Source organism: Periophthalmus magnuspinnatus, chromosome 24 (assembly GCF_009829125.3).
Source record: "Periophthalmus magnuspinnatus isolate fPerMag1 chromosome 24, fPerMag1.2.pri, whole genome shotgun sequence".
Classification (NCBI taxonomy): Eukaryota; Metazoa; Chordata; class Actinopteri; order Gobiiformes; family Gobiidae; genus Periophthalmus; species Periophthalmus magnuspinnatus.
In genome coordinates this window covers 3,686,433-3,712,827 of record NC_047149.1, presented here as the reverse complement: position 1 = coordinate 3,712,827, position 26,395 = coordinate 3,686,433, and the positions used below count along the sequence as shown (strand labels likewise).

The following is a 26,395-nucleotide window of genomic DNA, read 5'->3' as shown; positions in this document are numbered from 1 at the left end:
AAAATAGAAATTTGTCTTATTGTCTAAAAAATGTATTCAGTAAACCTCTACAAACATGTTCAGAAATGCAATTCATTTATTAGTCTATGTCTCAAATCTTAATGCATCTGGACATGTTTAAAATGTGAACTTCAAATATCCAAGTATTAAAATATAAATTGAAAATCTAGTTGTAATTGAAATGTTTGTCAAAAAATTGCAAAATCCATCAGCCCTAATAGCTGCACAAAATCTGAGTAAACCTCGTTGGTGTTTCAGGAGAGGAGCGGGTTGAGGTGAAGCTGGTGTCCATGGTGGACGCGGAGACCAAAGTGTTGGCGGAAAACAGTAAACTGGCCCGGGACTGGCTCATGCTGTTTGCGGACGGAGTCATGGACCAGAGAGTGGTCAACACCGACATGAAAGTGAGACATATCATCAACAAGGGCCTGGAGGTACGCTCAAACCAAACACGCATTTACTGTACGAAAAACTGCGAGTCTGGGTCTGACTATGGAGAAATATTTATACAGACATTTATACAAAGATGCTCTTAATACAGCCTGAAAGAAGGCAAGGATGATGAATTAGAAACAAAATACACTACATACAAAAATAACATTAAATTTAAAAATGCTATTTACTACATTTGTATTTGGAGTTTTTTTTGTTTGTTTTTTTGTAAATCAGTTTATGAACCCAGCTTTTAATGCTTGTTTTTTATGTTCCTTTGCTTCAGGCTGGTACTATCTGGATGGACAAGTTCAAGGGTGACTTTCCCTATGTGGAGACTCTGAAGAACAACATTGCAAACATGGAAATACCAGCCATGCCTGAGAAACTGTTCATGAACTTGTAAGTAGAGCAACCATATTTTTATGCTACTACTATGCAGACTTAGTAGTATTGCTATTATTAAAACTACTACTTGTTCTACTGAAGCTACTACTATATACTATAATACTGTTATTACAAACAATCCTACTCCTGCTACTAATACCAATCCTACCTGCATTGGCCTTCGGGTCAAAAATATAAGCCCATGGTCTTGGTCTATATCAGAAATGGTACAAAACCACATGGTAAAGAGGGGGTATTTTGCTAAATCCATTTTTTGAGCTTTCTATGCTATAGAAAAGAGACGGGAGACTCAGTGGGTCAAAACTTGTAAAAGATGTAAATATGTTTCTTCTGGCAAATATAACATTTTCAAAACAATAAAAGGTGATCTAAAATATGTTATGTGTTACAGTTAATACCCCACAGAAGTAAAATACTCCCTTAAAAGAAACTACTATTTTTGTTGAAAATTCCATCCAATTTTTAAAAGTATTTGCTTTTTATTATCTTTGTGGTATCAAAATTACTGTTGAATACGGAGCTTCGAAATCAACTTTAGCGGATTTTAGCATTATGATAACACTACTAATCTCACTATTACTGCTATGTCAAATAGCAGATGAGTATTTTACTCTATGCCTTACATTTTACATTCAAAATTAGCCCATTGTTTATTGTATTATTTTCTCCTCTAGTGAAAGTGCACTGAAATACAACTTCAACCAAGATTCCATGATCCTCTACCTCCCTGTACCTTTTGGTGGCAAGACGTCAGAGGAGCTGCGCATCCCAGCCCGAGTCACCATCCCCAGGGTCAACGTCCCCCAGATCAACATGGACTTCAGCTCTAAGGACATTTCTATCCCCACCTTCACCGTCCCCATCGAGTACGAGCTCACGGTCCCCCTCATGGGCAAAATGGAGATGACAACCAAGATGGAGAGCAACCTGTACAACTGGGAAGCCATGGTGGCTGTGGGCAACTACACCGAGGAGTCACCCAGCTACAAGGCTGAATACAACATCAGGGGAGAGGGCCCCATCAAGCTGCTGTCCTTCTCTAATGCTGGTGAGTCAGAGTATATGTGAAATGTATCAAGACATTTGTATTATTTACTTATATTTAAGTAACCTAAAAAGCCCATATTACGCTATTTTCTGATCTATGTTATTAAGTTGTTTTCTCGTCAAAAACATACCTGGAGTTTTGCTTCATTCACACGTTTAACACACAAACTCTGTGTATTTAGGTTTTTATATGAAATAGAAAACACTCCACCTTGTGGAGGAAATGTGTACACTTCCTTGTATTTCACAGGAAGTGTACACATTTGTGAAAAACTTCAAAACTTCAACTTCTAAATGTATGTCTGGTTTTAGCTGTAATAATTGCAACTTTAACAACATAATTTTTTACTATGATATTATACAAAATTTAGAAATAATCACTATTATTACTTAATGATTCAAAATATTGAGTATCTTCATATTTGCAAAAAAAAAAACCTTCTTAAAAATGCAAAAATGGGTATCGAAGAAAAAAACTACACTGCTTTACTCTACATTTGATTAATAGTATTTGTTTCTGTATCTCTTTCAGGAACTGCCGAGCTCTTTGAGGAATTCAATGGTGTCACCACATCCCTCTTCTTCGGTTTGAAGCACGAACTCCTCCGCTCTGAAATCAAAGTCCGCAACAACTTCGGCATCACTGACAACATCTGGTCCGGAGGCAGGATCGTCATGACCGCCAAAGCGCCGGGAGTAGATACTGCATTGAGCACCTCCGCACAGTTCACCCTCGCTCCCACCATGCTTTCTGGTGACATGAATTCTGATGCTAGCATGACCGTTGGACCAATTGAAGCTACCTGCACATCCCAGAACACCTTCTCCTTTGAGCCGGCTAAGAGGGAAGCTAAAGCCGAAAGCACTGTCAGGTTCAACTCTGACATTATGAAGCTCGCCAACAAAATCAAGATGTCCTATGCTAACAATGAGCTGATCATGGATTCAAACACCAACATGAACAGCGAGCCACTCAAGCACACCACCAAAATTAATGTAGTGTACAAGGATGTCAAGCTTAGCATCCAGGGTGACTCTGTGACTAAAGCTAGCGAGGAGAAAATGCTGCGTAGCCAGATGGAGCTGCTAGCATCTGGAGAGCAAGTGACATTGAGAGTGGAAAACCAAGTAGACGATTCTTCAAACCGTGCCTACTCCCTGTTGACCGGTTCCCTGACGCCATCCGGGCTGGAGGTCAACTCAGATGCTTCAGTCAATGTCTTCTCCAGCCTTGCCTCTCACAAAGCTACCCTTACATTTGATAGCAATGGCCTGACCACTAGCTGCACCACCACCGCCCAAATTACCCCACTCACATTTGAAAATGTTTTCCACGCAGGAGCAGATTCTACTGGGGCTACGATGTCTCTTACCACGAAGGGAGGCATCAGAGAGAATAAGGCCGAGCTGAATGTCGAGGGAAAGATTGCAAGCTCCGAAGTCTACCTCAACAGCATCATGAAAGGCAATTTCTTCGACTTAAACGGAAGGAACAGAGTCAACTTGAGGCTTAACCAAGATGGCCTGATCGCCTCAAACAACATGGTGGCTTCCTATAATGAAATCAGCACCAAGAACTCCCACACGCTGTCTCTCAACATGAGGTCTTTCACTCTCCAATCCAAGACAGACAACTTCTTGAACAGCGATAACACCTACATGCACGATATTACAGTCAATGTTGAGCGCTTTACCACCAATGCCATCATGAAAAACGAAATGAAGATTGTCAGTGTTAGCTTCAACAACGATGCACAGTTCAAAGCAGAGCCCTACACCATGGAACTGGTTGGTACGACTATGGGCAAATACAATGACGAGGAGATGCGCCATACCTATGAACTCAAGTTTGTCGACATGATCTTGTCCGCCAAATGCAATACCAACGGCAAACTGTTGGAGCACCACGTCACACACTCTGCTGAGATGGAGATTTCCGGCCTGACAGTGGCATTCAACGATGTCGCTAGCATAAACTCCCCAATCCTGCGCTTTGACGGCACCTTCAAAACCAGTGCAGCACCCTTCACCCTGAACATTGATGCCATCTGCAACTCCAATGTTGATTACAACTTCTACGGGGAGAAGAACGCCCAAATGTACAGCAAATTTTTGATGAAAGCCGAGCCTTTTATGTTTACCCACGCATTGGAACACAGAGCATCCGCCAATGTGAAAGACATGCAGGGAGAACTGACCCTCCAGGCCAGCATGGACAATAAGTTCGACAGCTTGGTCACACTGAAAGAGCAGAGTGTCAACTTGAAAATGACATCCAACATGAACGAGCACACTTTCAATCATGAGCTGAGCGCCTTCAACAATGCAGAGAAAGTTGGCATTGAGATGACCAATGCGGCATCTACTTCTCTATTAGCTGAGAAAAACAGAGACTATAGCCTTTCTGGTTTCGTGATCTATGAGAAGAATGGAGAAAGCCACATCATGATCCCCTTCATCGAGTATTTGCCAGCAGTGGTTGAAACTATCAGAAATGCAGCAATTAAAATTATGGACCAAGGCATCAACGGCGTGAAAAACCTTGATAACAAGTACCAAATTAGCACAAGAGTTCACAGGAAAATCACAGAGCTGAAAGAGGTCATTGACAACTTCGACATAAACCTCTTCGTCCAAGATGTCAAGAAGTTCCTCAGCTCCATTGAAAGCACAATCACCAACCTGACTGCCAAGTTCCCCACCGACAAAGTTGTGGCTATGCTGAAGTCTGTCAAGGAGATGATCATGACTTGGATCAAGAAGTACAACCTGGTTGAGAGGTTCAACATCCTCTACAGGAAAATGGAGGAGATCCTGTCCAATTACGAAGTGGAGAAAATGATTGGTGCTTTTATGGATGAGGTGGTTAAGATCATGAAGCAGTATCAAGTGAGAGAGAAAATCCAAACCGTGTTCGCTAATATTAAGTCTATCGACATCAAGCCAGTCGTCAAGAGAGTGATGCTGCCAGTTCAAGGTTTGGTTGAGGAACTGTATGCTGTTGACTTCAAGCAATTTGTTGAAGATATTAATGACTTTGTCCTGAGAATGCTGCAGAAAGTCAGATCTTTTGACTATGAGACATTGTCCAGGGAGGTGACAGAAACCCTGAAAGAGATGAGCGCTGTTCCATGTCTCGGAAAGCTGTTGGGAGAAGTCAAAGTGGTTTCCCCGCATTACAAGATGAAGACCAATGTCAACTTTGAAAACAATACTGTTAGCTTAGACACCCTAGACCTTCTGTTCACCCTTAAATCCAATGCTGATTCCACATTAAAGCCACTTGAATACACCCTTGACGCCTCTGCTAATGTTGCCCTGCCAAGAATGAGCTACTTGACCATTGCCGAAAGCCTCAAGTTTGACCATTACGCATTTCAGATGGACCACCAGGCTTCCACAAACATCTACATGCACTCTGCTTTGGCGTCTGCTGAGACAACCGCAAAGGCAGACACTGAGCTGTACAGGGGAGAGCTCCTCAACAAAGCTTCCCTCACCATGGAGAATGGCATCTCTTCCAAAATGGAGACCAGCTACAAGCAAGACCTCCGATTCCCACTTCTTAGAATCTTCACTGACATGGCCCTGAACCAAATTACAACTTTGGAGATTCAGGATGGCAGCGCTACTTTGAAATTGGAGAATGCTGCTGATGGTAAAGTGAACAGTGATGAGGCCAACCACAAGAGCAATATGGAAGTTGTTTTTGATCTCCACACAGCTAAGATCTCCTTCAGTGGGGTTACTGGTGCTAACAGCATGAAAGTTATGGAGAAATTGGATGCAGACATTTGCATCTTCCGACACATTATCCTAGATGCTAAGATGGAAACTGAAGCTCCATTCATTAAAAACAGTGTTGCTGAGGTTAAATTCCAGGCAAAGGCTGAGGACTCCAACATTGACTTCACCGCCTCCCACAACGCAGAGCTTGTTGGTGAAATTGAAGGAAAGCTTATTAAATTTTTGGTATCCTTGATCATTCCAAATGATGTTGTAGCACCTTGGAAACTATCAGGCAAAGTAGATCTCCAAAACGTTTTATCATTTGCTCTGAATCCAATGGAGCAGAGGGCTAGCTGGACAAACCTGGCTCGATTCAACCAGTACAAATACTCCCATTTGTTCAGCATGGAAAACCTAGAGGGAGAAATGAACATCATGTACCAAATCAATGGAGAGGCCAATCTGGATGTGCTGAAAGAACAAGTAACTATCCCAGAAATTGAACTGCCATATCTGGATATCACTATCCCAAGAATGGACGATGTTTCTCTGTGGGAGGATGCAGGTCTTCGCTATTTCTTCATCACCACCCAGCAAACTCTCGACATCAACGGCAACTTGAAGTACATGAAAAACCCAGACATGATCGTCATCAACATAGAACCCATGATGAATGCCATCAACAAGAACACCAAAGCTTTCCACAAACGCATGCTCATCGGAAAAGACAAAGTCGCCGCCCTTCTCACTCAAACTTACGGTAAAGCGAAGGAAGAGTATGAAAAGTACAGTGCAGAGTTGCCCAAGACGATCACAATCCCAGCATACAGCATACCAGTTGTGGATGTCAAGATTTCCACCTACACCATCCCGCTGCCTGACGCTACCTTGTTCATAATTCCATCTTTCCACATTCCATCCGCTCTGAGCAAACTGACCATTCCCAAAGTCACCCTGCCACAAATTAACAGCATCAACATCCCACGTTTGGGAGAGATGACGTACGAGTTCTCCGTGAAGACCGCAATGCTGACTCTTAAAACCAATGCTGGTCTTTTCAACACTGAAGAAGCTTTGACCATGAAGCTGGATGCCGCCTCCACTTCCGAGTTTGAGTTGCTTTCTGGAAATCTTGAAGGCACGGCTGTTATCAAGACCAATGACGGGCTGAAGATGGATTCCAACATGGCTGCGAGGCACGCCATGGTAGAGTTCAACCACAACAATGCTATCATCCTTTATCCCACCATGGCAATGGACATGACCAACTCCCTGAGACTTGCAACATCCTACGACCTTGAGCAGTCCATGAAGATCAACAGAAATGAGGGTCTGCTGGTGTCCCTGTCCAATCCATCCGGACTCATCGGAGTGCAGGTTGTCCCCAAGTCCCTGACTGTTGTGAAGGCCAGAGTCTACGGAAGCTACCCAGTAAGGATCCACTTTCAATTCCATTCAAATGTTTGACTGTAATAGATTCATAATAGATATATTAGCTATTGAATATTTCTGTTATTAATAACAGTAGTAACATTTGTAGTAATACCATTTTGACAACAACTTTTATAATGTAAAAGCTGGATTATTTGCAATATTACTAGTTGAGTCAGGCTTACTCCTTACTGTTAGCATGTTGGTGTTGTGCTCATATAGGCAATAGCAAATAGCAAAAATAAGTACCAGTAATTTCCTATTAGCTGTTATAATATATCCAGACTAATATGAGTTGCAGTAGTGGTTGTATTTTTTATGAGTCGTGGAATTGTTATGGTCATAGCATTTACAGTAGTAGTTGCAGTAGTAGTTATTTTTCAGTCGTATCTGTAGTATTGATTGAAGTAGTCCTGTTATCATTATAAGTAAAGAACAAAAACAATATTAGTATAAGAACTGGAAGGAACAGAACTTGCACTGTAGGTGTTGTAAGGGACATAGTAACAGGTATAGTAGTAGTAGCAGCGTTTTTTGAAAATATTGTATTAGCTGTTTTAATTGTCAATGTATCAATTTTGTGTAGTAACAAAATGAAAATATCAAAATATAATTTTTTTAAGATTACGTACTGCTGCCGACTTATATTATATGGCAAAACTTTCAGAAAATCCACCAGTGAAATGACGTTTTTGTTTTTTTTCTTTTCAGTCTGAGGAGGACATGGACATCGTGGCCCTACAGCTGTCCGTGGGCAAGAGCCTGAATGTCCAGACCAACTGGAACATGGAGATGCCTTATGACGCTATGCTAGCAGTCCAAGCTAAAATGCCAAGTGTAGACACCTATGTCGATGTTTCTCGTAGTTTGTATAGAAACGTGCAGCACCAAGCCACCAGAGTTAGCAGAAATGTGGCTAAGTCTTTCGAGAAAGCTAAAGATGAGGGTGTAGCCATGTTTAAACAGACCATTGAAACTGTCTCTGCTATGGAACCCTACGAGTACATGACAACCTTTGCAGATGACGCTATTTTGAGCCTCAGGACTTGCCGTACTAGAGTCGCGATGATTTTAGATGCTGTTGTGAAATTCCTTGGAGAAACCAATTTCCAACTTCCTGGTTATACTGAAAAAGTCACTGGACTCGAGCTGTACAAAATCGGTGCCGAGTTTGTCTCCGATGTTTCCAAAGAAGCTATCGATAAGATTCCAGAATACATCTCCTCAGTGTTCACCCCAGTAATTGAGTATTTTAAAACGCTAGAATTTCAGTTTTCTAACAGTATTGTGAGGGGTAGTGAGATTCTGGAAGACTTTACTGTATTTATTAGCAGACTTCAAGAACAAATGAAAATCATGGTTAAGAAAATTGCCAACTACCCACTTGAGGAAATCTTTAAAAATCTAAATTCTCTTTCACAGTTCGTTATGTTGCAAACTGAAAATTTAATCGAAATGGTCCGATCTGTAGACGTGGACCGAATGACCAACTTCCTTAGCGAGGTTTACGAAGACGCTGTTAATTCCCAGTTTTTGAGGAATATCATTAAACAGTTAGAAAAGGTGTACCTGATTGTGTGGGATTACATCAGAACAGTCCAAGCGAGAGTCCAAAACATGATGGAAGACTTTTCCGTTAACCAGTTTAAAAACGACATTGATGCTAGCATCAACAGAATCGTCAAAAATATGAATGCTTTCCAGAATAACATCATTGAAACTTTAAAAGAAGAAACTAGATCCATAGACAAATATGTTAAAATGGGTGACAGAAATATGGAAATTGACGTACCTTTCCCATTTGTGAACTGAGCTCCTGATGCTAGAATCCAACATGGCACCTGGGCATTGGCAGTAAGCTAACTGTATGTTGATGAAGCTTGTGTTAACTCCTTTTTTAAATGTTTAATTGTTTTGTTCTCACTATGAGGTGGTAGTGGTCGCATTTGTGTCTTGTATTATTTAAAAAACAATGTGTGTGATCAATAAAGAGTTTATACTGCAAACTGTCTGTCTCTTAGCTTCATGTGTACTTAGAAATGGAAATGGTCATGGTTAATATTCAGAGGTAGTAGAGTAGCCAAAAACTGTACTCAAGTAAAACGTAAGTAGTGGTCCAAGAAATGACTCAAGTAAGAGTAAAAATGTATTTGGGAAAAGTACTACTCAAGTAAAAGTAACTTAAAGAGTAACTCAGTACGTAACATCTGATTTATAGTTTGAAATTAGTGTAATCTGAAGGACAAGACATAAAATAATACACAAAATCTGGCATTTTGAGACACTCTGAGACAAACTAAATCACCTGAAGGAGCTGCAAGAAATTTAAATGTTCAAATAATTTCATATTGTCAACATAAAGGTCTTGTAACTTGTAGATTCACTCACAGAGGGAAGAGGAACCACAACTTTACTCTAGTTACTGTTACTTCAATACAAATATTACTCAAGTAGGGGTAAAAGTATGCTGCTAGAAAATTATAATTTCTTTCAAAAGTTACTCAACAAAAAAAAATTGAGCACTACCCAGCTCCCTTAATATCAATGAGGTTTAATGAAGGTAGAGAGAGATGTTCTGACTATAATATACTGATAATTTTCTCAAGAACGCATGCAAACCAGTGACTGAGCTTTTTGTATTTGTCCTTTATCTAAACTCCTTCCTCTACCATACTATGTGAAAAACATCAGTTTATTTTACGTTATAATTTGTTATAATAATTAGCATAAACAGAATAAATGTTGATGTTCAGTTGGTTTAATTCTGCATTAAATAAAGATCAGTGCAGTACTTTTACGGTGAGTTTTTATTTTCATAATTCTGACCAAAAAAATCCCAACAGAAACAGGTACAGTTCTGCATTATTGGGTCTACGAATATGGTAAATTGTCACATTTTATATAGCACTTTTCCACCTTCAAGGAACTCAAAGAACTTTACATCAAGGAGCTACTCACCCATTCACTCACACCTTCATACACCAGTGTACACAGACACCACCATTTGATTGTAAATAGGGAATACAGTACAATCAGTGGTGGGCAGTACTCAGTTACATTTACTTGAGAGAAAAAAAGAGTAACATTTGAGAGCAGTATCTGTACTTTCTACTCCACTACATTTTTAATCTGGGCTGAAATGTTATTAATTATTGTCTGAGAGCTGCTGAATGTGTATATTTTAACATAATTTGAGCAAATAAAAATATACAAATAAAAAGAGCTAGAAAAAAATATTGCTTCAGTTGTTTCTGTTGAACAAAATTCAACACAAATCTGTATCAAAATCACTACATTTGAAGCTTTATAAGACTCAAAAGCTGTGTGAAATACTTTTACTTTTTGCTCTTTAAGTACATTTTAAAACAGGTACTTTACTTTAGATACTTTTACTGTGACTTGAGTATTTTTTGACCCTCATATCTACTTTTATTTTAGTAACAAAGTTGAGTACTTCTACCACCACGGCCTTCACATTAAGTTAAATATTTAAATTAGTTACTCTTTAAGTTAATCTTAGGCCTACTTGAGTAGTAGTTTTAAAATATTTTTTTTACTCTTACTTGAGTAGTTTCTTGGATTACTACTTTGTACTTCTATTTAAGTAATATTACATATACTTGTTTCTTTCTTTACTCTTGTTTACTTTCTTTTTTTGGCTACATTTCCATTTTGCATTGATTAAATTACCTGTTTGTATCGTCTAGAAAAAAAACATATTGTGGAATATTCAAGGCCAAACAACATGACTTTAAAATGATATTACCCAAGAATAAAAACAAGATTTGATGTTTTATTTAGAACAGTTTCTCAGTGAAGAAAAGAGCAGAGTGATTTTGCACAGGGCCCAGTGGAGCAGACAGGAGAGAGGAGGAGAGGGGGGGGGGGGGGTCCAGGACAATGCATTCCAGTGTGGAGCGTCAGCACAACTCAGCAACACAGAACACACAGCACACAACGTCAGAACATTCACACTGTCCTTCTGGGCTTTAAAGACGGGGTATATCAACTTTTGGAGCTTTTTATCATGTTATAACACTGCCCTGAAGAGGTTTTTAGATGTCATCCATGCATGTTTGAGTGATCTCTCCCGGGCCCCATCTTTATGATTAACAGTGCGATCCTACTGCTGGGTTTCAAATGACATCACATCATTCTATAGACCTATAATATTTAATACAAATGAGGTTCAGCTAAAATGCGTCTTGTTCAAATGCAGTTTTTTTGTTGTAGCACAGTGAGGTCTTGGGTCGAGTCACTAATAAAAGTAATCAGGTTCAACATTTTTGAATTTACCTTTTGGATATTTCATCGCAAAGTGCAATATAAACAATTACTAATCCAAAACTCCACCCACGAGTCCACGTCACCCATGCTCCCACACGACAATATGACATAAAACAATTAGACTACAGCTTCACAAACGTGATGTGATGTGCAATAGTTATTAGTTATTATTAATTAGCAGGATACAGCTGATTGTGTTGTGACAGTGCTCTGAAGGAGGAGGGACTTAGAGCGGAGAGAAAAGGGAGGGGGACACTTACAAAACATGGATGCATTGTTTTCGGCAAGTATAACATTTTCAAAACAATAAAGGAAACACCAGTGATCTAAATATCTCATGTGTTACAGTTAATACCCCATAGAAGTAAATACCCCCTTTTTAATACTCCATAAAAGTGAATACCCCCTCTTTAATACCCCATAGAAGTAAAATAATCCCTCTTTAATACCCCATAGAAGTCAAACATCCCCTCTTTAATACCCCATAGAAGTCAAATGCCCCTTCTTTAATACCCCATAGAAGTAAATACCCCCTCTTAATACCCCATAGAAGTAAAATAATCCCTCTTTAATACCCTATAGTAGTAAATACCACCTCTTCAATACCGCATAGAAGTAAATACCCCCTCTTTAATACCCCATTGAAGTAAAATACTCCCTCTTTAATACCCCATAGAAGTAAATACCCCCTCTTTAATACCCCATAGAAGTCAAATACCCCCTCTTTAATACCCCATAGATGTCAAATAACCCCTCTTTAATACCCCAGAGAAGTCAAAGACCCCCTGTTTAACCTGATGCACTTAAACTAAATACCATGAATGAAGAGTGATTTGGTTTGTCCCTGCTCTTCCTCATGAGTGACTTGAGTCTGCTCTGTCTTGATGTCCCTCTGCAGACTCCAGCAGACTCCTGGTCCTTCTCCTGAGCGCTCCAGGGGCTGTGGTGTAACTGTACATGGAGTGTAAGCTTAAACTGTGTGACAGCAAACACACCTGTTTAAGTGTGGACAGTCTGGTCTCCACGACGACAGCCGGAATCTGCCCTGTTGCATAACCAGGCTCTGTCGCACACAGACGTGGGTAGTACTCGGCTACATTCACTCAGCTACATTTACTTCAGTAACTTGCCTGGAATTGCCAGTCTCTACTGAACTAAAGGTAAAAGGAGCTGTTAACTTGAAAACTACCACTTCATGACATCACAAGGTGGAACAGAGCATTTTGAGCTTTGGAGATGTAACAGAATAATAATAAATTGTTACTTAAACATATGTGAATGAAACAAAACACAACTCCAGGTCTGTTTGTGAGGAGGTAGCAGCATTAGAACATGGTTTCAATAGTCAGTTGTGTGTAATATAAGACCTTTAATTCACTGGCACCCAGGTTCAGATGTGATTGTAGTTTCTTTCATATTAACACAATGATCATGTTTCATATGTCAGATCTGACAGATTGGCTCTGTCTTCAGGCAGGTTCACACACCAAATCCCATACTACAAGTTTTTCTGGTTTTTCTTGTCAAATACCTGCCCTACTTTTTCCTGTAATTACACTAAATTGGAGGAAGTACTTCACACACGTGTCCTGTGTTCAGGTCTCTGGCTCCTGTGGCTCAGAGAATAGACTTTATAGCAGCTCTGTGTGAACAAGTCTCTCCATGGACCAGCACCAAAGAACATCTCCCACATGTTAGAGCCACATGAACCATCTCACACTCTGAAGACTAAACCAGGACTAAACCAGGACTAAATCAGGACTAAATCAGGACTAAATCAGGACAAAATCAGGACTAAATCAGGACTAAACCAGGACTAAATCAGGACTAAATCAGGACTAAACCAGGACTAAACATTGAGAATCAGCGTTTGAGTTTTATGCAGCTTCTTCCCGAAGATGTGAGACAGGCCTCTACTTTGACAATGTTTAAATCCAGGCTCAAAACAGTTCTGTTTATCTGTGCATATGACTGAAAGATTTTTTATTCTGCACTCTTATGTTTTGATGTTGATTTTATGATGATTATTTATGTTTTGATTTGTTATATTGTGACTTTAATATCTTCCTTATTCCATAAAGCACTTTGAATGACTCTGTGTACAAATTGAGCTATACAAATAAACCCGCCTTGCTTTGCCTTACATTCAAAATGAATAAAAAAAAAACAACAAAAAAACACAAGAGCATTTTGAATCAAATCTGTTTTAGCTTTATAAAGTGTCCGTCATACATACACTGTGGTGGGCAAGTCAACTCCCCCAAAACCTTCACATAAATAACAAGTGCAATTTTACAAAACAAAACATTGCGAGATCTGAGCCAGCTACCAATGTCCAGCACTTGGTAATACTTTTTCATAACAGCGAAAAACATATAGTCATTTGTTAATTTGGCACATTACTTGGCTGGTGTCAGGAGGTTAGTAGCTGGTGAGTGTTATTACAAATGTATAACTAACAGCACATTGTAGAATCCCAATAGTGTAAGCTGAGGTGAGACAGGTCAGAATCCTCAGGTAGAGTTCTCTATGTAACTGTCAGATTTTCAGATGTGTTGACCTGGTTTATGGTTAATATCTGTGTAATTCCTGGGCCTATCCACATGAAACAAAAACTGGTACAAAGTTCAAGGTCTTATGTGTCAGTATAAATCAACAAAAGTCATGATTTTTTCACATTAGCTTCAGAAAACTGCCATTTTTCAACCCCATGACGTGATTGTTGTCAGTTTAAGGGATTTTAAACTATAAAATTCATACGCAGAGGTGGGTAGTACTCATGTACAATGACTGAGTAACTTTTTTAAAGAAATTGTACTTTTCTACGGGCATAGTTTTACCCCCGCTTGAGTAATATTTGTATTGAAGTAACAGTAAAAGTTGTGGTTTCCTCTTCCCAAATCCTCAAGTCACTTTTTGGACCACTACTTTGTACTTCTTCTTGAGTATTTTGAAGTAGCGTTAGTCTTACTTGAGTATAATTTTTATCTACTCTACCACCTCTGTTCTGTAAGTTTGTGGACCCAATCGCACAGACATAAACTTCAACATTTGTGGATCAAGTTTGGAGATTTCATTCAAAAACAGTGAATCTCCCACAGAGTCACATAGACCTCGCTCGTGAAGTTAGTGACCGCTGACTACACACATGACCACAGCTGACCATAGCATTAAGGCATCCGCTAACACTGGCTCTCGTGTCCAAACAGCGGAATCCTTGGCTCAAAGTTCAGCCCCGTAGATAAACAGCAGCAGTGGCTCTCAACGTGCGGTGTGCGTACGTACACTGCAAAAAACAAACCTCTTCAAAGTTAAAGGCCCTGTACCTGATTTTGCATTTTACTGTACAAGCAGCAGCTCTTGAGGTTAAAATAGGTCAGGTGTGTATTGTCCGTGTCTAATTAGAAAGCGTCTTATTGTCCGAGAATCAGGAAGTGCGTGTTAGCATGATACCTGTTGTTAGCCTTAGAGTTTAATATGAACTAGTTCTGTTTTTCACATTTGTAAGACAGTACAAATCTGGTACAGTGCCTTTAAAATGTGTAAATGGGTAAAATAAAATGACTTAAGCAGTAGTAGTGGTAGTAATAGTAGCAGTATAGTAGTAGTAATAGTAGTAGTAGCAGTAGTATTGACGTTTTGGGGTATTTCTTTTTTTTTCCAATTTTTATAATATATCGATGTGCATTGTTTGATAAATTAGTTTGAAATGGAGAAAAATAATTAATCTGTAAAAAAAAAAATCCTAAAAAAAACACTCCAAAAATTTTAAAGTTAAAAATTCTACATATTTAATTGGATAAGGTGACATCATTACGTACACTAATATGTTGAAAACAACATGTATGTTTTTTCAGTGAAGCAACTAAAGTGAACTAAAACTACTACTCAAATTATTATTCAAAATTCAAGTAATTCAAGTTTGTAGATGTTCTTTTTTGCAGTGTTTGTCGACAGTTTAGCTTAAAGGGCCAATATTACGCTATTTTTTAAAATCAACGTTATCATATTGTTTTCTGATTAAAAATATACCGAGTTACATTTTGTTTCATTCACGCATAAACCCTGCATATTTAGGCTGAGTTCTTCTCTCAAACAGAAAACACTCTATTCAACCTTGTGATGTCATGTGGTAATACAGGAAGTGCTCCACTGTGTTTTTAAACTCCATACACCTTCATGAGAATCATTTGGATCATTTCAGCTCTGAATTTGTCATCTCTACCGAACTAAAGGTAAAAGGAGCTGTTCACTTGAAAACTATTACTTCATGACATCACAAGGTGGAACAGAGCATTTTGAGCTTTGTAGACAGACTAATAATAAAGTGTTATTCAAACATGTGTGAATGAAACAAAAGACAACTCCAGGTCTATTCTTGAGGAGTAACAACATTCTTACATGGCTTAAAGCTCACAAGAGTCAAGTTTGCATAATACAGGGCCTTTAAATTCATCTGTAGTCCACCCCACACCAGCTGCTTCCAATGTTCTGCGCTGGTGAAGATCTGAGCACCATTGGCTTCAGCAGAAACATCTCAAACTTCACATCTTCCTCAGCTCCTCCTCAGCTGCTCCTTTCCTCGTGATGCACAATGAGGCTGCTGTTGGAGCCCGGACGTCAGCTGCCGAGCCTTGTGTCCAAAACAACATCCCACAGTCATTAGTGCCGCCTGGGCAGAGAGAAACATCAGGGATGCAGAGAGCTGGAGCGTGCTCTGTCCATACATGTCCACATACAGAGGCCTATCCAGCATGTAGGCCTACCTCTACGTACCTACTACGACTATCATATTAGTCCAATCGTAATATTTATCTTTATAGCGCTGGATAGTGTTGTCAAAAGTATCCAAAATCAGATTCTAATGGATGCTAACACTAATATCGAAACTAGGACAAAATTTGAGCTTTCCTGAACAATTCTGTTTGAAATTTTAGTAGCATGACAACACTATCGCTGGGATAAGTATTAGGCTATTCTATGAGCCTCCTTGGCATTCCCATAGAAGTGTTAATTTAGACTGAATTACTTGTAAGAATTGGCCTTAAAGTGTAACCAACAGAGCCCTCATTGTGGTCTAAAGGCAGAAGGCTACTACTACTACTACCTATGTAATTGTGTAGTTATTTGCCTACTGATTACCTCTTAAGGAAAAAATACATAAATAAAATAAATATCTTACTAAAATTAAAAGGTTATTCAATATGATAAGCCAAATCAAGTTAACAGAATAAGGCCTACTTTGTAAGCACAGGTTTGGGACAAAAATAGCCAAGCAACATGGGCTCAAAGAAAAAAGAAAAACATGCTGAGTTTGAAGGCAAAGTCATTTAGTCCTGTGAGCAGTTCCTAGTTTTATTAAGCCCACTTTACTGAGTTTGCGTTTCCTTGGTAACCGCCTTCACCAAACTTGCTCAGAGACTCAAAGCAGCGTTTGGCCTACTTTGACTTTTACGCACGGGGCTGTGGTTGTGTTCCGGGCCGGTCTCGGTAGAACCATGTCCGGGTTCCATGTCACATCAGCACACAGCACTTTGCGCACTCTCCCTGCGGCGTGGCTCTCTTCTGCAGCGCCGCTCGCGTCGCCGTCTCGAAAACTTCCCAGATGCCCTCCTTAGTTCGGGCCGAGCATTCCAAATAGTCATACGCCCCGATGCGCGCCGCCATGGCCCGTCCGTCGTCAGGTTTCACCGGCCTCTTCACGTCCTCGTCGTGGCGCAGGTCCTTCTTGTTGGCCACTAAGATGATGGGCACGTTGGGGCAGAAGTGCTTCACCTCCGGCACCCACTTCTCTGGGATGTTCTCCAGCGAGTCCGGGCTGTCCACGGAGAAGCACATGAGGATGACATCGGTGTCTGGGTAGGACAATGGTCGCAGACGGTCGTAGTCTTCCTGTCCGGCCGTGTCCCAAAGCGCCAGCTGGACCTGCTTGTTGTCCACCTCGATGTCCGCTACGTACGTCTCGAAAACCGTGGGGACGTACACCTCCGGGAACTCGTCTTTGCTGAACACAATGAGCAGACACGTCTTTCCGCACGCCCCGTCTCCGACCACCACAAGTTTCTTTCGGATGTCCGCCATTCGTGCGTCCTCGGCTGTCCCTCCAGCGCTGGCTCACTGGGACCATCCAAGACGCAGACGTTGCGCTCTCGATACAACACTTCTGACGGCGAAAACGTCTCAGGACTTTTTGTACCGTGAAGTGGAGCGTTACTCCCAACAGCAAGCCCTTTCCAGTCACTGAGGCGGCCTCTTTATAAAGCGCACACACTTTCCTAAATATAGCGATCCAATGGAGAGCGGGGAGGTGAGCGCACTGCGGCCCAGGAGCGCGCTGATTGGAGCAGAGCGGGGTTTTCCCAAAGCAAAGGAGGGTCCAAAGCCACGAGGGCCCATCCCGACGAGAGGCCACTGAACTCACCGCAAACTGTCGTCATCCACAGGCAACATGTCACAGAAGAAATGAATAAACGAATTAGTGGTGAATACACGAGGTTAAATAGGGCAACACGGAATAAACAGGCTAAACAAACTGGTCTAACACAATAAAACGTGAGAGTGACTCAAGGGTTAAAGTACTCAAACAACTCAAAGGTCACAGGTTCGATTCCCGCTCGGATCAAGTTCTGTTGTTAAGAAAAACAACAACAACAGATACACAAACACGCTTTACAAAAGAGACACGTGTGAACAAACGAAATAAGAAGTGATTGAAAAGCAGTTTTAAAGAGGAGAAGGCCTTGTGCCCCAGTCCTTAAGCAAGACACTTCATCCACCTTGCCTAGTGTACATGGGGGGTGTGAGTGTTGTTAGTGTTGTTGGGGGGGTTGGAGGGGCTGATGGCTTACACAGAGAGGCCTGGTCTTAAAGAACTATACTACACTACACTAACATATTACTGTTATTACAAATGTCAAATACACTCTTCAGTCACACCCAGCAGTGCCCCACCCTAATCCACCCAGGGAACTTTTAAGTAAACTGTGTGTAATTTCCTGATGTGTTTTACATTTAATACAGTCTGCAAAATAATGTACTATTATTTATTCTTATCAATCTTGGGCCTCCTTGGAATTTAAACATGCTAGAAGACCATAGTAAAGTTGAATTAGGCCAACTGTAAACACTGAACACTGTTGTTAGGTGGCCCCAAACACTGTAAAACATATGTAAAAAATGTAAAATATGAACTTAATAAATAACACATAGCCCAGCCTATTTTTCCTTAACTTTTCTTTTTAACCTTAACCTTAACTTTTCTCAAGGGAAGTGTAAAGAGCTGTACTAGAGGATTTAAAGTGTCGCATATGGCTCTTTAAAGCAGACAGTAGACAGTAGCCCAGACTCCTGTGCTGGGCCTAAAGGTTGTTATTTAACTTGTCCATCATGTGTGGAAAAGTGATGGATCTACGAGAGTACATTATGAATGTATACATTTATGACTGTTCATTGTTTCGATAATATTTTAATCTATGAGGATATATCAGGCCTAGAGTTGTTCAGTTGTCTTCCCGTGCGCTCTGACCGTCTTTACGCGCATCTTTACGCACGTCTTTACGCACGTCTGCAGTGTCCGCTCTTTACAGGGAGGGGGCAGTAGAGAGCAGCAGCTGGTTTAGCTTGAGTCCCGCGGTGCTAAGTCTGATCAGTGCACAGTCTCCTCAGCTTCTCCTCAGCCTCTGCTCCTCAGCCTCTGCTCCGAGAAAACCAAACACTTCGGCTGTGGGTTTGGACGGCACGCCGCGAGAATAGAGCCTGCTCGAGCCACAGCGCGTAAGTCCCGGGGCTGGAGCGGGTCCGTAGCCGCTGATGGTGGAGCTCTGTCGGGGTTAGAGCCTCCGCCGCGGCGTGACTGTTTCCCTTTTGTTTAGCGCTGAGGGCCCTGTGTTTGGGACTTGAAGGGGGGCCATGTTGTTTAGTTTGGATGATGTTTTAGCTCACTACTTGGCAACCGCGGCTAGCACACTGAGCATTGCGTCAGCGTGAGCTTTCTTTGCCGCTCTGAGCTGGTTGTTTGCGGTCTGTTTGTGCGGGGAACAGGAGCACAGCCGCACACGGTAACACAGCGCCACAATGCCGTTTATGTGTGAAGAGTAGCACGGACTGGCCACCGTAAACACATCGGCCTGCAGCAATTAGCGCCTGATGCTAATATCACTTACAGCCGATGTGACATTAGCACACTTAGCTTTTACAGACTGCCTGAATACTTTGATGAATATTTGTGTTTTTAAAGCCCATAACCCCACAGGGAAACCCGCATGTTTCCCATTGAGAGCGGGTGATGACAGAGCTGCTGTGGACGCTCCGGTGCAGCTCTGCCCGGGCTGCTGGAGCTGCTGTAGCCCCTGTAGCTTTGTTAGCCGGCTACAATGCTCGCTGTTCAGGGCTACATCTTTGCGTCGCTTGTGAACATTTGCGGGTAAAAGAGCCAAATGAAGTCCACGGGTCCACAGTGGATGTTTTCACTAGGGCATTGTGGTTTCTGTCTCTGTAGAAGAGCTGACAGTGTCGGGCTGTTGGTGAGTTAGCATCAGCTAGCCTCCAGAGCTAACAGCAGCTTTGTTGTTTACTAGCATCCTGGAGCTGTTTGATTTGGGCTCTGCATTGTTGCCAGTGAACTTCTGAACATGCGACTTTAACATTGAACTGAGATTAACTGTTTAAAGCCACATTTGAGAACGTTCTTTTGGAAAAAAATACAAATTTTAGCTAAAAACTATATTGGATATGTGCTGTAAATTGGACCGGTTTCTGTTTCAGTGCTGAAACAGTAGCAGAAGTTCTTATGTGCTCACTTACACTAGGAAACTTTACAGAAGTTGTGTTCTGCCCAGTTCTGTGTCCACATCTCGTGATTTATAATGTGAGTGACTTTACTGAAAATATTCTTTAAATAGTTAGCCAACACCACTTTTTACATGTATGATGAACGAATATTTGCTGATGCAGGTTATAGGTTAGTTAACTGGTTGTAGTGGCAGTAATCTGTTATTTTACATATTATGCTGAAATTACAGTTAAAATGATACCAGTTATTGCAATATTATTCTTAAAGGTAGGTAAACAATGTGTTGATAACATCCTGATATCCTGCTGAAGACCCTGTGCCTTTTTAAAGACAGGGTAGTTTGCTCTACCTCACATTGTCTGTACTGATAACAGATTAATGTCATTCACAAAATATACAGTTTTTTGGTTGAATTTTCACCAGAGGAACGTGGAGCAGAGCCCTGCCAAAATATGTACATTTAAAAACAGGTTAGTCCTACCTATTTTGTAGTCTCTGCATTAATAACATATTAATATCACACATGGACTACTGCCTCCTATGATATTGATATTAATGTTATCAATACAGACAAACTATAACAAATACAAGGGTCGTTAAAGGTTGAATAGGTAGTTTCAGCTGAAACTGGAGATAATAGCTATTTGCAGTTTCAGTGTAGTTAGCTCCTCCCTTCAGATAGATATAAGGCAGTGTCCACCAGCAATCTGACCAGAAATGAAGAGGCGGCTTGGATGAGCAGCAAAACGTATTCACTCTTACAACAATTTGTCCAGTTGACGGATTTAAATGTCGTCTTTTGCTACAAACTATAAAGTAGTTGAACTCTGCGTAACACCAGCACGTCATCTGTATGATTCCATGCAAATGGAAGTTAAAACCAACTTCGGAACATAAGGAGATAACTTTTATGCCACTATGGAATATTATAGCCAAAGGAGCAATGTTTCCACGGAAACAAGCAACAGGAGGCCCTTCTTCAGGGCGATTAAGAGTCAGGTTTGTGCAGATACAATTTCCTCCTCAATGGAGAGTTAAATAAAATGCCATACTGTGGAACAATCCAGGCAAGGCAGCAATATCACTTTGGGGACAAATGGGTATTGTAGAGTGGCACTTAGCTCTCAAGCTTTTCACAGCAAGTACCACAAAAGAAAAGGTTTGGCTTTCGGAGTACCACCAGATCCAAACCAGGTCTATAACAGGACTATTCCAGGTCTAATCTAGACTTAAAGCAATTCTAAATGTGGACTACATCATTTCCATTGTTGTTAAGAAATTATCTAAAGAAGGACAACAATAAAATGAACTCTAAATTGTAGTTAAACACACAAACTGGAGACCAGACACACAAAAGACTACCAGTGATACATGTACCACCGGTTTGTGAAACACGGTTGTAGAGTGACTGGTTTAAGTGGCCATAGAAGTGGAAAAACAGGATTGTCACGATAACACACGGTAGCACGATATATTGCTGCATATTGCAATAAACAATAATACTGAAAAATAATACTATTTTATGCTACTGATGCAAAGGATAGTCCCAGTTGGTTTGTCTCCAGTAGGTTAGACTACTGTAACAACCTGTTCACTGGCCTCTCCAAACGAACGTTAAGACAGCTGCAGTACATCCAGAACACTGGACCTTTTATGACTGAAAGGTTTTTCTTCTCTTTTAATGTTTCTTTAGTTAGTTTATTTAGTTACTAATGATTAGTTATCTTTTGATTTGTTGTATTGTGATTTTAATGTCTTTCTCATTATGTAAAGCGGATTAGTGTACCAATTGTACTATACACATAAATTTGCCTTGCCTAAACCAGTTTTTAAATAGGCATTATCATTTATGCAACATGAGGTGCGAGTATCAGAATGAACCAATATTTAGCCAGTTCAATATTAGCCAGTGAAGTTATTTGAGCTGTAGAGCGTACATTAAATATTACCATATTATAAAGGTCCTTTTACCTCCTCATAAACATACCCAAAGTCGTGTTTGTTTCATTCACACATGTTTGAGTAACACTTTATTATTAGTCTGTCTACATCTCCTAAGCTCAAAATGCTCTGTTCCACCTTGTGATGTCATGTGGTGGTAACTTTCAAGTTAACTGCTCCTTTTACCTTTAGTTCAGTAGAGATTGACAATTCCAGGGCTGAAATTATCCAAACGATTGGAGTGAAGGTGTGTGGAGTAAAAACATAGTGGAACACTTTCTGTATCACCACATGACATCACAAGTCTTTTTATTATTCTAGTAATAATCCTGACAGGCCCAAGACCATCCTGTGTTTGTCCCTCCAGGTTTTCCGTGGAATGAGCGTTCCATGCAGCATCCTAGGCATGAATGACGTGGCCTGGCAGGAGACGAGAGGGGGGATGCTGCATGCCAACGGCGCTCCTGAGGGCGGAGTGGTGAGGGTGCACGGGGGAGGGCCCTTAGCCGCGGTGACAGGTGCCGCGCAGGGTCCCGGAGGGCCACACCTGCCGGGCCTGGAGCGAGGGCAGAGCCAGGGCCCGGGCACCCCGCAGCCTCCCCTCAGCGGACGCTCCCAGGACGATGCCACGGTGGGCTATTTTTTTCAGAGGCAGGCCGGGGAGCAGCTTGGAGGGTGCGTCCCCAGCAAGCACCGCTGGCCCACTGGCGACGCCAACCATGTGGATCAGGTACTATGTTATACACTAAGTTGCATTTGTTTGTACTTTGCTTTGAGTTGTCAAACGATCAAGACATTAGGAGACAGCGGCACTTTAAGGACATTAGCGATGTCAGTCTATTTTTGTAGTGTGGTAGTGATGGAAAAAAGAAAAAACAATTTTGGTACCCACAAATGGAATACATTTCAAGGACATGCAAAACTGGATACACTGGTGCCACTAATGCACTTTAATAGTCTGGAGATGAACATTTATAATCACAGTGGCACCTGTGTTTTAATGTTTTAAATGGACCTATGCAGCTATTTGTTTTGTTTTGTATTGTCGGGGCGCTCATGAAAAATAGAGTCTGAGTGCTCTCATTGGACTCTCTCTGTATTAAACATATTAATGAAAAAACTTTGTTACCTAGTGATTGTTTATGGTCACATGACCTTCATATCTGTTTTCCTTCTTTGCAAGGAGGCCAAAAAAACAGACCTGGCCCCCAATAAAGCAGAATAGACTGTACATATAAATGGGCATAGCTAACCCACTAGCCACCGCGATCCAAATAGCAAGTGAGCCTTTGCACTTTCTACTGAAAAACTGTCCCCGCTCTCTGTAACTGCTGCTGTCAGGCTCATCATTCTGATCTTAAAATGTTAGCTTTAAACCACTCTACATGATCCTGGTGTTTTTATTTCACTATTTTGTCCATAAATCAAGATATGAACAGTGATAAGCAGCATAACACTGTAGGTGACTTGATGCTCCCTCAGTCCACTTCTCTATACAGACTGAGAGGAAGAAGATGGATGGACTTGCAGATCTAGTAAATATAGTGGTAATTTTTTCACTTTCTTTTTTGTACCATTGCAACCGTTTTGCGATGGCTTCTGCTGTGAGGGTCCTTGGAATGGCATTAAACATGAATTTCTTTCTAATAATTGCGGATGTTGTTATAGCTAAAATCCATCCTTGCTGTAAGGAGGGTTGCCTTTCCACAGATCTGACCTGCTAGTCTCCATGGAGATTGAATGGGTTAATGTGTACTATGGGACATTCCAGGCAATAACTTCTACAGTGGCTTTACCTTTTGACTATTTGAGCCAGAGTGTGTTAAACGAGTTATTAAAAGAAAAATCTCTTATGATTACAGAACAATTCTGAATAGAATTGTCACTTGTGAAGCATGAACTAAGAGCATCGTTCCCATGTGTAATCTCTCCTGTTCTATTTGTTTAGATAGACAGCCATTATCGTCTTTGACACATTTTCCTATGTAATGTACCTCAGGACACAGTTGGAGCAGTGTCTATCAATGACGTCACATGATTGTAATGTTAAATATTTGCAGGTGTATTGATGTTATTAGGGGTCATTTCACATTGAGTTTAGTCATTTCTTAAATACAGAAATTATATCACTAATTTCTTATAGAAATATGTGCATTAAGAAATGTCCAAGGGGTGTGCGTAAAGGAGGATGCAGGAGTTTTAGCCAGGGTACGCACACATGTGGACAAAACTTCTTGTCAAACCCTCATCACATCTCATAAACTAAGCAGGGCAGGGCCTGGTTAGTACTTGGATTGGAAACCACTGGGGATACGAGGTACCACAGTTGTGTCGTTAAGCAAGATACTTCACCTGCTTTGGCTAGTATGAATATGGGGTGAGTGGTGTTGGTGGTTGGAGCCGCCAATAGGGCAGATTCTTAGCCTTGCGTCCTTCAGTCTACCCCAGGGCAGGTTTTGTCCGTAAATCAAGATGTGGACAATTAGTGGAAAGCTATGGGTGAGGTGGCACTCCCCCAGAGCAGGTCTGGCCGCTACAGTTAAGGATAAGGTGTATTTTATTGTTCCCTGGTGAGGGTAATTCATTCTCCGCATTTGACCATTTCTGCAACCTGTTCCGCTGGGCCACTATCAAGAGGAGTGAGCTACTGCTGTACATCGTTCAGGGACTCGCCTCCAGGTCTTGAGTGAGCAGGCCTAGGACCACTTGGTTACTACTTAGCTGGAGCCACTGCACAGCCCATATTACATTTCATGTTTGAGTGGTCAGTCTAAACATGAACTGAACACTTGACTTTGGTTTAGTCTAAATCTAAAATGTCTCATCTGTGAAGAGCAAATGTGAAATATTTCTTTATAATATTTGCTGTGTCTTGTTTCAGGTTCGTACTGTAGATGAGATGAATTATGACTTTCAGGCACTTGCTCTGGAGTCTCGGGGAATGGGAGAGGTAACATTTTTCTTCTTAAAGAAAATTCAGTTAAATCAAGTGACTTTTCCTAATGCTAACATTTGTGTTGTGTAAAGCTTTTACCTGCAAAGAAGCTGTGGGATTCAGATGAGCTGGCCAAAGATGGACGGAAGGGCATGCTGCTGGGAGAGGAGTGGAGGGACAACGCGTGGGGCTCATCTCGTAAGAATCAAGTCTCTGTTTGCTGAAGCATCAAAACTCATTTTTCAGACAAAGGCTACAATTAGATCTTTCATCATGATTTATGATTCATCAGTATATTTTAAGGCAACAACTAATGAATTTGAATCAAATTAGGGAAATGGACTTGCAACTACACAAATGATACAAGTAGGGCTGCAACCATTAATCATCCACACATGACTATTCGACTGTAGAAGATGGTAGCATTATTACAACAAAATGTTATAAAGGAATAGACTATTTTTATATTATATTTCAACATCTTTATTTGGTTAATAATGTATTTAAAGTTAATATATTACACAAATTTCAGCTTTTGGTTATGTTAGAATTCTGTTACCTTCTCAAAAACATACCGGAGTTGTTGTTTCATTCACACAGTTTGAGTAACTCTGTCTATATCAAAATGCTCTGTTCCACCGAATGATGTCATGAAGTGGTAGTTTCACAACTCCTTTTACCTTTAGTTCAGTAGAGATGGGCAATTCCATAGCTGAAATGATTCAAACAATTCTAGTTAAGGTGTATGGAGTTTAAAAACACAGTGGAGCACTTCCTGTATTATTTACTTTGAGAGAAGAGCTCAGCCTAAATCTGCAGGGTTTGTGTGTTAAACATGAGTAAATGAAACAAATATGACTCTATTTCTTATCAAGAAAAAACATTCTATTGTAATATTGGCTCTTTTAAAAAGTCTAGTGAAACGATCATTTCCATTGTACGTTTTTAGTCAACTAATTGAAAAATGATCAGCTACAACTAAATGAAAATGTCAGCTGGTACCAGCCCATCAACCACATTTAGGTCAAAACCTCTTTTAAAGTCACTGTTGAGTGTGTAAATCTTTTAATGACTTATTTTAGATGATAATTGTTATGTAAAAGTGGCTAATGGCTAACTGACTTTCACTTGAGATTTCTGAACTGGGTTTTGTAAACATCTACAGTAAACCTCTTCTTTTATATGTGAATGGTGAGGAGACCAGATAAAAGGCATAAATATCAAGAAATAAACGTTTTATATACTTTAACGGGGGGATTGGATTCACCATTCATTTGTATGTGAGGGAGCGTTCGATTTGATGTAACTCCAGGAAGCATCAGCTAGCAAAGTGATCGAGTTGCAGCAACGAACAGAGCTAGAGAAGCTCATGTCTGTGAATGTTTATGATCTAA

General features: G+C 40.7%; 3 protein-coding genes across 8 annotated transcripts in view; 2 read left to right on the top strand and 1 right to left on the bottom strand.

The window, feature by feature from the left end:
* LOC117392448 (apolipoprotein B-100-like) overlaps nucleotides 1-9,053 on the top strand; it is a 32,004-nt gene extending 22,951 nt beyond the window's left edge. The window contains exons 22-26 of the mRNA XM_033990529.2: nucleotides 259-434; nucleotides 719-834; nucleotides 1,515-1,888; nucleotides 2,420-7,047; nucleotides 7,759-9,053. Coding sequence (XP_033846420.1) covers nucleotides 259-434; nucleotides 719-834; nucleotides 1,515-1,888; nucleotides 2,420-7,047; nucleotides 7,759-8,859 — 6,395 coding nt within the window. The 3' untranslated portion in view covers nucleotides 8,860-9,053. The remainder of the gene's footprint in view (nucleotides 1-258; nucleotides 435-718; nucleotides 835-1,514; nucleotides 1,889-2,419; nucleotides 7,048-7,758) is intronic.
* Nucleotides 9,054-13,530: 4,477 nt separating this feature from the next.
* LOC117392451 (rho-related GTP-binding protein RhoB-like) lies at nucleotides 13,531-17,569 on the bottom strand. The gene has a single exon (XM_033990535.2). It carries the CDS (start codon nucleotides 17,413-17,415, stop codon nucleotides 16,849-16,851), a length of 567 nt encoding a protein of 188 aa, XP_033846426.1. The 5' UTR covers nucleotides 17,416-17,569; the 3' UTR covers nucleotides 13,531-16,848.
* A 1,355-nt stretch (nucleotides 17,570-18,924) lies between these two features.
* The window catches only part of pum2 (pumilio RNA-binding family member 2), a 32,698-nt gene continuing 25,227 nt past the window's right edge, over nucleotides 18,925-26,395 (top strand). For 5 of the 6 annotated variants that reach the window (XM_055232428.1, XM_055232427.1, XM_033990534.2 and 2 more), the window contains exons 1-4: nucleotides 18,938-19,107; nucleotides 22,434-22,796; nucleotides 24,948-25,016; nucleotides 25,094-25,199. In XM_055232428.1, the coding sequence (XP_055088403.1) occupies nucleotides 22,446-22,796; nucleotides 24,948-25,016; nucleotides 25,094-25,199 (526 nt within the window). In that variant the 5' untranslated portion in view covers nucleotides 18,938-19,107; nucleotides 22,434-22,445. Of the gene's footprint in view, nucleotides 19,108-22,433; nucleotides 22,797-24,947; nucleotides 25,017-25,093; nucleotides 25,200-26,395 lie in introns of all 6 variants that reach the window. The other variant, XM_033990533.2, reaches the window with a different exon arrangement.

Excerpts from the sequence above, each read along its gene's own strand:
- LOC117392451 (XM_033990535.2), bottom strand. The coding sequence starts at position 17,415 with ATGGCGGACATCCGAAAGAAACTTGTGGTGGTCGGAGACGGGGCGTGC.